Source organism: Protopterus annectens, chromosome 2.part0 (assembly GCF_019279795.1).
Source record: "Protopterus annectens isolate FY-2018-M chromosome 2.part0, PAN1.0, whole genome shotgun sequence".
Taxonomy (NCBI): Eukaryota; Metazoa; Chordata; order Ceratodontiformes; family Protopteridae; genus Protopterus; species Protopterus annectens.
Window position 1 is genome coordinate 1,961,755,980 of NC_056728.1, and position 13,123 is coordinate 1,961,769,102.

The 13,123-nt window shown below is 35.1% G+C and overlaps 1 protein-coding gene across 1 annotated transcript in view; it reads left to right on the forward strand.

Annotated features, from left to right (window-relative positions):
• LAMA4 (laminin subunit alpha 4) overlaps nt 1–13,123 on the forward strand; it is a 1,355,623-nt gene that overhangs the window by 961,236 nt on the left and 381,264 nt on the right. The window contains exon 24 of the mRNA XM_044061904.1: nt 4,402–4,535. Coding sequence (XP_043917839.1) covers nt 4,402–4,535 — 134 coding nt within the window. The remainder of the gene's footprint in view (nt 1–4,401; nt 4,536–13,123) is intronic.

Genomic DNA, 13,123 nt, shown 5'->3' on the forward strand with positions numbered 1-13,123 from the left:
TATAAGTTCAGAAACAAATAATAGATCAAATGAACATGGGAATATGTGGGTTTATGTGAGAATTTTAAGTAGGAGTATTTTGCTTGTTTTTTTTAAAAGAATAGATAACTTCCATTTAACTTGTTTGCGTGACTGGCAGTTTCTAATCTTATGTCACTGATTTTTGAAAGGTTGCTTGCATATTTTGCTTATGTTCATGGTTTGAGCTATAAAGATCAGACATCTAGCAGTGCAATATGACTGGGCAGGTATATAGCACTAGAGGCATTGTACTCTATAACTGAATTAAGCAGAGCAGAGTACAGTGAGATGATAACTTCTTTATACCTGGATGAGATGCCCCCAGGTATGGGCTAAAGCAAAGGATTTCCTGACTACTAATGCCACATGGTGGTCAAAATACAGAGACCTATCAGCCTCATGGCAAGATCCCTGATGACTGTATCAGTGTAAAGTGGGTACTACTTTGTAAACTGGCTGTAGATAGAGGTGATTCAGAAAAGGACAAAGGACAAGGACGACAGTGGTAACACTGTATCAAAATACTTTTTTCCATTTGAAATTTAACCTATCTGCACTTTCTTACATTTTATTTTTGCCCTTTTAAGTACACTATCAGTTAGTGAGGATTAGTTCCTGCTGTTATGACATTGTAATAAAGTGCAGAATGGACAGTAACATCCAACTTGCAGTCACCAGCAAACTTTATTAGCCACAGAACTAGATTTATTGTACGGAAGTCAGAAAGTATAAGACAAATAGGAGGGTGTGTGTGTGTGTGTGTGTGTGTGTGTGTGTGTGTGTGTGTGTGTGTGTGTGTGCGCGTGGGCGTGTGTGTGTGTGTGTGTGTGTGTGTGTGTGTGTGTGTGTGTGTGTGTGTGTGTGTGTGTGTGTGTGTGTGTGTGTGTGTGTGTGTGTGTGTGCGTGTGTGTGTGTGTGTGTGTGTGTGTGTGTGTGTGTGTGTGTGAGTGTGTGTGTGTGTGTGTGTGTGTGTGTGTGTGTGTGTGTGTGTGTGTGTGTGTGTGTGTGTGTGTGTGTATGTGTATGTCTGTGTGTGTGTGTTTATATTAACAGCAGCAGCAGCTTCTTGTGTGTGTGTGTGTGGGGGGCCATATTTTAATTGCCTGTTCTTCAGTTTGCGTTTGAAAGTTGGTATCCCACAATTCCATTGAAGTGGGTGGGATTACATAATTATGTATGTAAATTTTATGTTAATCAGCATACAGATTTGTACCTATTTTTCATGGGACTTGTCCAGATTTTTGATGTTTCCAGGTTGAGAGGTATGACTTGGGCACCCAGGTTGATAGCAGCCTGACTTTTGGCCACCACATTGCCTTCATTGTACAGAGGGTATTCTAAATGACCCACCTCATAAGTAAAAGTATTTCATTCAGGAACAAGGAAGTCATAACAGCCCTGTACTCCTCCCTTATCAGACCCTTCAGCAAGTACAGTGTCCCCTTTGGCATATCCCTTGCCAAGCACATGCAGCAGCTGGAGAGACCACAGTGGTTTCTGACCAGGAAAAATCAGGGTCTCAAACACCTATCCTAAGAAATAGGCTAAAAGCCCTGTTCTTCTACTCAGTCTTGTACAGACTACTCAGAGGTGACCTACGTCTGGAATACAGTGCCATCTCAGACTCAGCCTTGATGGTGTTGCTGCATATCCATAAGTCAAACTCCACTTGTGCAACCTGCATGCAAAGCCTCAACCTGGTCTGCGACATTAATAGAACTTGTTGGTGAGATAGATTTGTGTCCCAAAGACTCCACCATCTGTGGAATAGACTCCCTCTCCATGTCAAGCAGAGTACCTCACTAGCCCTCTTTAATAGGAACCTGGACAACTAGATGGGAAACAGAAAATACACCCCTGGGATTTCAACTGTTCCCTGCTGGACAGCAAAAACAGGTGCTGACTTTGTAGGGACATGGGCAAATTCTTGGCCAGGCTTATAAGGGCCACCAGGCCAATCACCTAGTATCATCCTATGAACCTATGAACCTATGAACTTGAAGGAAAGTATAAGTATATGGCTACTGTTTGGTGTAATTTTCCTCAGGGCAATATACTGATCCCAGATTTTAAAGCGATGTTGCCGGCAATAGAGAGGCCTAACATTATCACAGACAGGAGGGACTATGGCAGTCACAAAAAGAGCATAGACAATACTAAGATTTATAACAGAGTGATAACCAGAGGGAAAATCTATCTCTATCTGTATGTCTGTGAAAAGACTGAGGCTCAAGATATAGAAATTACCCAAGGAATTGTCACTGCCATTCTCTCCAACATGAGGTGCTGATCACTTCTTTAGCACCTGTGCCTCTGCAGTCTAATATGTCATCACTGCAAAGTTTTTGAATGCCACACACAGAACTCTGAGAGTCAGTAACCTGACAAATATATAGTAGCTACTGCACGTCTGTAACAGATGAGTGGTAGTTAAAATATTCTGTCGTCTGTCAGTAAAAGAATATATATATATATATTTAATAGTTTATCAGAATTTTAGATGGAAGATGTGCTTCTCCAGCTAGTTACAGGTACAACCATATAACAGTGTAATGTTTCATCACTAATAACATGGGCAGGCCACTGAATCAGTAGGTACTTAACACAAAGCAAAAAAAAAATTTAAAAAAAAGAGCCAAGGATGCGCTCATATGTTAAAGTGTTACTTTATAGCACCTTATTATCGATAATGGAGTTATGAATATGATTAGTGCATTCCAACCATACCTCTCAACCTCTTAGGGCAAGAAATCTGTTCAAAGCCATTAATAAAAGTGGGACAAAGGCCCAAAAATAGGGATAATTTTTAAATGTCACTCTAACAAACTTAGAAAGTTGATCGAATAACAGGTTTTGCATTAACATGAATTTTCTGAAGGGTATGAAGTCTGAAACTCAAATGTACTGCATGTCATTATTTTCTAACTTCAATTTACAATGATATGCCACTAATTTGCCAGAAAACCAAATTTTATATAAAATGGATAAAAAATATGAGGCAAAAATCTGGACATTCTGCAAAAATCTGTACAGTTGAGGGGTATGATTCCAGCTATGAATGGTGCTGTTAAGTACACTTTTCAACCATTCCTGATTTTACAGAATGCCTCTGATTTTGCCACATGTTTTGGTCTTGTCCACTGTAAAAGCTTTGATTTTCTGGAAATTTACTGAGGATCATAGCTAGTCAGTAATGCACATTAGATTGTCATGCTTCTTATTGTTCAGAAAAAGCATGTTGATGCAAAATCTGTTCTAGTAACTTTTTTAATGAAAGTAATATTTAAAAAATGTCCCTGATGTTGAGCATCCTCCAACCATTGTTTTTGCCTTTGTCCAGAATTGTTGAGCAAAAGGTTGATAGGCGTACATTTAAGAACAGAAGAGCATATCAAATCACACTGTTATTGTTGTGGTCAACGCTTCCATCTAGTTTGGAAATATAAAATCAGGAAAGCAGAGAAATCATTTAAAGCAAAATAAATGTGGTTAATATTTTACTTTTGTTAAAACATATTGGTATTTGCAAAATCAGAAGAAAGACAGTTTTTCAGGCAAACATAAAATGTTGTGTAAGACATTTTGGCCAAGCTATCAGTCTCAGGTGTTAATTTCTGGAATTCTAGAAACACAAGAAAGTTGATCAAATCTTGTCTGGTAAAATGAACATTTTTTTTTTTTAGAAGGAAGCATTGATTAGTGACTGGTTCTTGAGCTGGAAGCTTGACTTGGTGACTCAGCATACCCACTCCCCCCTTTCATAAAACATCTCACATAGATCATAGCTTTAGGTACTAACTTGTATACAATTCTAAACGGGTGAAAACAAGATGACTTGAATAGGGAATCTCATCTGAATATTCTTAAATTGCTTGTTTGTGTTTCTTTTCAAGGCAGCAACTTCAAAATATGGTTAGTTTACCACCTATTTATTTAATTCTGTATCCTTATTTTATCTTTGGGAATGTTTGGGCGCATTTTTACCAGACCCATCTTACTGCTGTCAGAAGCATCTCAAGTGCTTTACATCTGGCTAACTGCCTCCTCACTGCTGTGTGTTATGCAAGTGGAAGTTGTCACATTGATGCCTATGAAGATTATGTCTCACTCATAGCTTATAATTTCAATTTGTAAGTAGCTTGCAAAGCAGAACTACACAGATAATGAGTGTGAACACGTCCATTATTATGTTGTTCAGATAAAAGCAAGAATTATTTAAAGAAGGGCTTGTCAATGGTAACAGCTTAGTCAGCCAAATGCAGCTGCTCGGAATATTTGCTTTTTCATAAGAAATGTCATAGAGTTCAGAGAAGCTATAATACAGCCCATAAAAGGTTTCAATTATCTGTTAAAACTCTTTTCCATTTTTGTTTCCTTTAGCTCCCGGGCAGCCTGAATCTGTCTAACTTTGTTGGTTGCATTGAGCTAGCCACACTGAATGACGAGGTTATAAGCCTGTACAATTTCAGGCACATTTACAATATGAACACAACAGAAACACCACCACGTCCCAGGTAATGAATGTTTTGAAAGCCAGTAGCCATTTCTCAGTCGGCAGTAAAGAACACTGACTTCTGGGAAATTTGTAGCATCTCTTAACTCATTGCTAAAACTTGCCTCATAAATACTTGATGCACTGTGAGATTCTTAAGAGTTTGGGGTCCAGAGAGTAATTGATTATTACAGTGTGTACAGTTCTGTTGTATTAACATGTCTAACAAACATTTTTAGAGAAATAGTGCCATTGACAATACCTCTGAATGCAATTCTAATATTAATACTATTGCTGTCTTAGAACTTTCAGGCATTCTGTGTTCTTATCTTCTTCTTGGAGAATGATACAGTTCTAGTCTGCAATGGCACATGAGGACCATTTGGTCCATGCAATCTAACCATTCCCTGGTCTAATATGTCAGATCTTAATACTTACTAAAACAACAGTATACCACTTTTTTACCACTTGCTCGAACTGACTTAAAGCCATCATATCAGTTTGCAAATTCTTCCAATGTGTAGAAACTCAGTCTGCTCTGAAATGCCGTTGCATGTGCTCAACACTCACAGCGGTGAAACATCTTTGTATATATGGTCATAAACAATCATCATATGATTTTATGTCTGAATTGTATTTCTTTGTTCAAAATGATCCTTTTGTCTTAGACATTAGATGTCCACAGCCCCTTAAACTTCTCTCTATCATTTTAGTTATCTTGCTCTGCATTTCAGACATTCTGCATACACCTTTGTGAAGACGGGTTGTACAGAAATGTATAAGGCTTTCACAATGTGTCTCATCAACTACCTCAGCTAAGACATAACATGATTTTCCTTTCTGTTACTAATGCCTTTTCTAATCCATTGCATTACCCACTAATCTTCCTTACTGCCTACATAAATTGCTTCCTTTAATTTATGATATGTCAAACTAACATCCTAGGTGTCTTTCCATTCTTGAAGCAGTTAGAATATCATTGTTCTTTGCTTACCCTTTCTGTAGACTTTTGTTTCCCAAATGCACTACTTTGGGAGGTTGAGCTCCTTTGCCATATGTTGCCATAGTTTTTCTGGCTTTTTCCTACTTTCACAAGTCCTGTCTCACCTAAGGTACATTATCTTCCATGCCCAACCTATTATGTCTTCACAAGCCATGCTCTATTTTCTTTTTCTATAATATCTACTAAGCACAAGTACTCTATTTAGAACTGCCACAGGAGGGGGGCATGGTCAAGATGGCAGTCTGATAGCAGAAATCCATAGCGCTGCTTAGATTTTAATATCCTGACAGGAAATATACTTTAATTTTTAGAAAAATCTAACTAAAAATATACTAAAAGATAGAGTAACATAGACTCTATATTATTTTCTAAAAATTAATACATAGTCAAGAGAATTTTTTAATTATTCCTGTGAAGATGTTTTCTACTGGAGATCTCAAGATGAGCAACTCGAAGACCCCACAGCAGGAGAGTGCAGTGAAGAAAGAACTACATCTTATAAAAACAAACATCCAGGAACTGTCACTAAACATGGGCAACGTGAAGAACCCACACCAGGAGAGAAGAGAAAGAACTACATCTTATAACAACAAAACATCAAAGAACTGTCACTAAACATGAGCAACGTGAAGAACCCCACACCAGGAGAGTGCAGTGAAAAAGAACTGCATCTTATTCAAAAACAAAATGGATCACTAAACATGGGCAAATTCAAAAACAAAATGGGTATTATCAAACAGGAATGAAGTAAACAACTGGAACTTCTAAATGGAATAGTAAGAAAACAATCTGAACAGATTCTTACCTTAGAGGAAAAGTAACTGACTTAGATACTAGAGTGACAGAAAATGAACATCACAATGAATTTCTTCTGAAACAAAACACCAGAATGATTAAGAAACTGGAAGACCTTGGAAGTAGATCAAGGAGGAATAACATAAAAATATATGGAATTCCTGTGAAAGGAGAGGGTGCTAACATGATTCAATTCCTCAATAAGTGGTTTTCATAAGCACTAAACATGCCTGAATCCCTCTCTTTTGAAATTGAGAGGGTTCATTGGTCCCTGGCAAATCCAGCTGAATCTCTGAGTTCATCTATCCCCAGGTCTATAATAGATTTCTTTCCTCACAAGACAAGGACTTAGTGCTGAAATCAGCTGGGACTAATTCCCCTATCAAGATGGCTGAAAAAGTTATTCGTTTTGACAATGACTACACCTCTACGGTCATATCCAGAAGAAAGGAGTGTGTTCTTCTAATTAAGTCCTTTAAAAAAGCCAATATTAAAGCTTAAATTATTTTCCTGTAAGAATAAGAATCACCTTTCCAGAAGGAGTGAAGATCTTTGATTCCCTACAAGAGGCAGTAGAATTTATCCAAAAGAAGAAAATACTGTCGGACATAGAAGAAATGGAATGGTCATCCCAGAGTTTGAAGAGACAGGCAATATAAAATGAATGGTCTGTGAAGGAAGGAGCAAACAAAACTAAGAAACTAAAGGACAAATGAATAAATTCCTTCTAATTTTAAATGCTTTGTTTTATGAATCATAATATATTTGACTCTGGAAGGTTTCTATGCTGTAAGGTAATGTGAATGATTTTATTAACTTTTTCCTTTCCTTTCTATATCTACTTCTTCTAATTACATATAGCACTAAGTATTTACATAACATCCTTTCTTTTTCTCTCTCTCTCTTCTTTCCTCCTATTCTTTTTTGCTACTAATGTTCCTTTTCTCTCTTTTCCCCACTATAAGTACTTTACATACTTTACCTTTTTAAATAGCTAAAAATTTATAGGTCTTCTAATTCTTCAGTAATAGTATAATTTGACTTAATACCAAAGTGCATTTTTTCTAGTGGGTCAGTGGTGGGGTAGCAATACACTTCTGATTAATGTTTCTAACTAGATGTTTTAGACTCTTTGTTTAGACACATATAAACATTAATACAGTACATTAATGGTGTTTTATAGATAGCTAAATATAAGTATATATATATATATATATATATATATATATATATATATATATACTATGTTCTTTTTTTTCCTCTCCCTCTGGTCTGGTTAACAGGTGGATAAATTATTGAAATGTTATAAAGTGATTTCTGATTTGAGGCAGCTGTTGTTACTTCTAAATAGTTGTTCTTATATGAAAGGGTTAATTTTTTCATGATGTTGATGTTTTCTGAGGAAACTGGTGGTCTGTATGACTGTTCTCATTGTGGAGATTCCTGACATGCACTGACAAGGCAGCTTGACTGTTTTTTTTTTTATTTTGCTTTCTGTAAACTCTAAAAGCCTCAAGATTTTATTTCCTACTGAAAATGCTTTTTTCATCACTAGAGACAACCTCTGCTGTGCATGAGCCTATTTAGATACATTTTAACAAGTTTATGAAGCTGCAGCTTGAGGAAACAACAGTGATGACATCACTTGACCTTTTGAAATTGTTTAAAGGCTCTATTTAGAATTTTTTTTCTTTAAATTCTGTTATCCTTTGATTAGATACTTTAAATGATAAATAATTTGTTCTGATAAAAGTGTTTAACTCCTTTGAAAATACCTATGTTCTTTTATAGATGCATACATTCTGCAGATTCAATTATACTTTTATTAGCTAAATGACATCAAATGAACTAGGAGCTGCATTAGAAAACTCATTATGCATTTTAACATCAGACTTATGTTACACAACTAAACCTTTAGTAACTAAACAGAGGATTGTGAGGCTTTTTTTGTAATAAGTGTTAGATATATTTATTCAACAGATCCTTACATGAAAAATGTTAGATAGATGATTGACAAAATGGTTAAAACATCTGATGTTTCTTGAAAATTATTGGAAATATTGACAGTCTTCTTAACCTTCATCTTCTAATGTTTATACATACTTTGATCTGATGTGTATTTCTGACATATCTACTTATCAGAGGTGCTATTATTATATGTGACATATTCATATAGCTTCAGTTATATTGGACACTCTCATTTTAATGTATATTTCATGGACACAGATTTCTTTAGTAGCTTTCCTAATGCTTTTCTTTTTTGTTTTTATATTATATTCTAAGCAGAGATGGATAATTTGTGTCTTTTGGTGTTGGAGAGGTGGTGGATGGATGGTTTAGTTAAGTTTTTAACTAAACCAGAAACTTTATGTTTCATGTGTGTGTTTGCAAATAGTTTTTGGTTTTTGAAAGTAGTGCTTAATACACGTTATACATCCATGATAAGTAAGTTTTCAGTAGATTTCAAGTCAACACAGGAAAAAGGTATTTCACTAAGTAACAACATACACATTATAGTCAATGGCTTATAAATGTTTATCATTAAATATTAATGGTTTGAACAATAATGTCAAAAGAGCTGGTTTGCTAATGCATAAAGCCCAGATCATCTTTTTACATGAAACCCATCTATTAAAAAAAGACCTACAAAAAATATTAATTTAATGGCTATACCATTCTGTCTGATTCGTGTTTTAAGACTAAGAGATGGGGCACTCTTATTGTATGGAAAAATACTTATACTATGCCAAGAAGTATAGATACAATTTCAGATAAAGATGGGATGCTAAGCATGGTTATTTTGGAAATCAATAGGAAGTATTATACTTTGATTAATACATACTGGATACTAGGACTAAGCACTAAATATGTTGACAAATATCTGGACCTAATTACTTTAAATGCAAAAGGGGAAATTATAGCAACAGGTGATTTTAACTGCCTATTATCAAACAATGATACTTCTAAAAATGGTAAAATAAAACTAACATCCAAGCCAAGAAGTTAAATGACTTTATAAACCAGATGAACTTTAAAGATATACATGGTCTAAGAGAACATTATTCCTTATTCTATACTCACTATTCATATTGGTTTGGTACATGAACAAACAAACAAACATTGATAAGATCTTTGCATCAAATAATATATACTCAAAAATAAGTGATGTATCTATAATGACTTGTCCACTTTCAGACCATAATGCTATAAACTTTACATTAACTACACATACAGATGATTTAAGATTTCTACAGAGAATTCTTGTTTACATAACTAAGTTAAAAGACTTTAGGGAATGGATAATGAAAAAAATAGACATGTTTATGGAAACAAATGATAATGGTGAAGTGACTGATACTTTATTATGAGACACCTTTAAAGTGTATATGTATGATAGAATAAAATGCTGGTACCTTAAAAAAAGGAGAAAGTGGGACAAAGAACTTTTAGACTTACAAAAAATCATAGACAAGATAAAAATGGAAGCAAAACCAAATAACAAAGTAGCACATAATGAAATTACTAACTTAAATCAAAAATACTTAAATGTTATGAATCATAAGGTAGCCATAAACCAGGTAAAATTGAAATTACAATCTTATGCTGTAAATCCAAAATATATACATAAAATAGCAGTAAGATCCAAAAAAAATAAACAATCAAAATCTTATTAATGAGATTAAATATAAAAGTGATGGTTCAGTTGAGAATACATCTAACTTAATGGGCATATTAGAAGTGTTCAAAAACTACTATAAAGATATAAATAATAACACAATGCATTTGGAGACAGATGTTGCTGTCTTTCAGCTCTTCCCGGTTAGGGGTCGCCACAGCGGAACTCCGGTCTGCTAATGATTGGCAGTAGATTTTGACGAATGCCGAGGTGCCAGCTCGACGTTCAACCTTCAATGAAGGCACACCCATTTACCATTTATGCATGTGTTTCAAACGCCCACCCAACCATGAGGGGGACATGCAGATTCCACACAGAAGGCACTCCCCGCACTCCAGCCGAGAATCGAATGGGAGAACCTCACAGATAATGTAATAAACACTTTTATTCTAGAAAATATAACTACTAAGGTGTCAATGCAACAAAATAGCATATTAAATAAACAAATAACACTAACAGAAGTGAAAGAGCAAATAAAAAAATTAAAAGATAATAAAGCTTCAGGACTGGATGGAATAATTCCTGAACTATATAAGATTTTTCCTGAATATATAATAAAGAAAATGATGACTGCCTTTACTATGGTTAAGCAAAAATGTATAACACTCCCCTCATGGAAATATTCAATTATCACCCCCATTTTAAAACAAGGTAAGGACCCGAAATCTTCTGATTCATATAGGCCAATTTCATTACTAAACACTGATTATAAAATGTTCATGACAATATTAGCTAATAGGATAAAGAAAATATTACCTAATCTAATACATAATGATCAGACAGGGTTCATTCTTCATAGAAAAGTGCAAGATAACATTATCAAATTACTATCGTTAATAGACATAGCATGCAAATGCAAAAAAAAACAACAAACTATTATCAGCCTAGACATAGAAAAGGCTTTTGATTCTATTAGAACTCCTCAGGGGAACTAGACAATGTTGTCCTTTGTCACCATTATTGTTTGCTCTTTTAATGGAATCTTTTGCTAAACATATCAGAAACAAGCAAAATATAAAAGGCTGTCAAACTAATAAGGACAATTGTCCTAAGATACAGTTATTTGCTGATGATATGTTGTTAACATTGGGTGATATTGATGGCTCTTTGCATGATGTTATAAATACCTTAAACAAGTTTGAAAGAATTTCAGGGCTTAAATTTAATCATAATAAATCCAAAACATTACTAATGAACAAAAAGATCAACAAAAACCTAACAGAGAATAGCAGTGGCGGCTGGTGACTTCAAATCAAAGGGGGGCTGCAGGAGACAGCTGAATGGGAGGGGTCAATGGGAATCGATGTGGCCAACTAGAAAGGGGAGGAGCTATGCTCAAAACCACAAAAACTGTAACTTTAATTAAATATGCTGCCCTGGGTGCCAAATCATCTTTATGAGAGTCCAATCAAGAAAAAAGGAAAGTGTAGAAGAAAAAAATATTTCAGTCCATTGGCTGCATGACAGCTTACTTAATATCTAGATGGAAACAAAAAGGTTGTGAGGCATGAAAAAATAAATTACTTTTTAAATACATTACTGGAATGCTAGTCAAAGACACTTTTTAATATTAGTACTGCTAACTTGAGCAGCTGACAAAATAAAAGAATCTACATGCATTTCTGAAATAAAAGCAATCTATAACTGATTATTACAGTTATTTGTTAATTGTAAACCCTCCATGTTTTCTTCCAAAATCATTTTGCGGAGGGATTATTAGGGGAAGAGCAACATTTTGAGCCAAAATCAGGGACAGTTGAGAGGTTTGGATATGTCTAATTCTATAAAGCAATTTATTTGCATGTACCTCTCAACCTGTTAATGCAGGAAATCTGGACAAGGCCAAATATATGGGGGAAACATATAAACAGTACTAAAAATTGCTCTTGTTTAAACTGAGACAGTTGATAGAATAACAGGTCTTGCTTTAGAATGCATTTTTCTGAAGGTTATGAAGTCTGAAACTCAGTGTCTGTCATTATTTAGTGACTTCATTCCTAAATGATTTGACAGAAAACCACAAATTTTATGAGGAACAAACCAAAAGTAAGAAGCAAAAATCTCTTCATTCTGCAAAAATCTAGACAGTTGAGAGGTATAGTTCAGCCAGGGCTGTCTGAGTTTACTGCCCCCCCCCCCCACAAAATCATGGTCAAATGGAGCTTCCTCCCTACAGCCATTCCAATGAACCATTACTTGGCTATTCCACCCGATTTACCATAAACACTAACCGGGAAAAGCCAAAAAACAAAAACCATAAACACTAATGTGCATACTGCTTTACTTCTGCGATGATTTGGACTTCATTTGAAAGTTTTATTTTGCATTTTACAGTGCAAACACTAATAGATATCATATCTGCTAAACAAAGCAATGCAGTCTCACAAAGAAAACAGACTTAGCATTAAAACTTCTCTGCCCTTGAAAACTCACATTCACTGAAACAGCATTGAAACCCACATTCAAAGAAAATACATTTTGCCAGTGGCAGATTAACTTTGGGTTTGGGCTGTTTTCAAATCACAGACCCCTTGCACATGAAACATACACATGCTCTTTCATACACCTTCCTGATTGTATTAAATTATATTCCTTGTACAATTTAGTACAGTTTTAGAGGGTGTTTTAAATTTATTGTTTTGAAATTTTTCCAGTAAACAATGAAACAAAATGCATGCACCAGTAATGACAAAATTGCCCAGTTCAGAACATTTCCATCATAAAAGTCTACTCAAACTTCTATAGTCCACCAGTATCAGTACATATGCACAATCTCTGAAGAAGTAAAAGTCATCTAAATAATTCCACATTAAAGAGATCTGTAACTAATGAAGAGGTTGCTGCTAGCAAACAACTTTGTATTTCATTGTGTCATCTACCAGTAAAGTGCCTATTACCCTTGAGGAATAAATTGCCTTTCTTACACTAAAAAAATGATAAGCTAGTAATACTGCAATAGGGAATGGATGGCAAACTGATAACAGGTTCATAGTTACTAGGTATCTTCACCAAAAAGGAGTGCAGCATCCACTCCCTTTGCACAGTACAGTATCAGCAATGCATCTATCTACTGTGGGAGTAGAACCCACAACCTTCTGCATCAAAACAAGTATACTACCTGCTGTGCTATTAACAA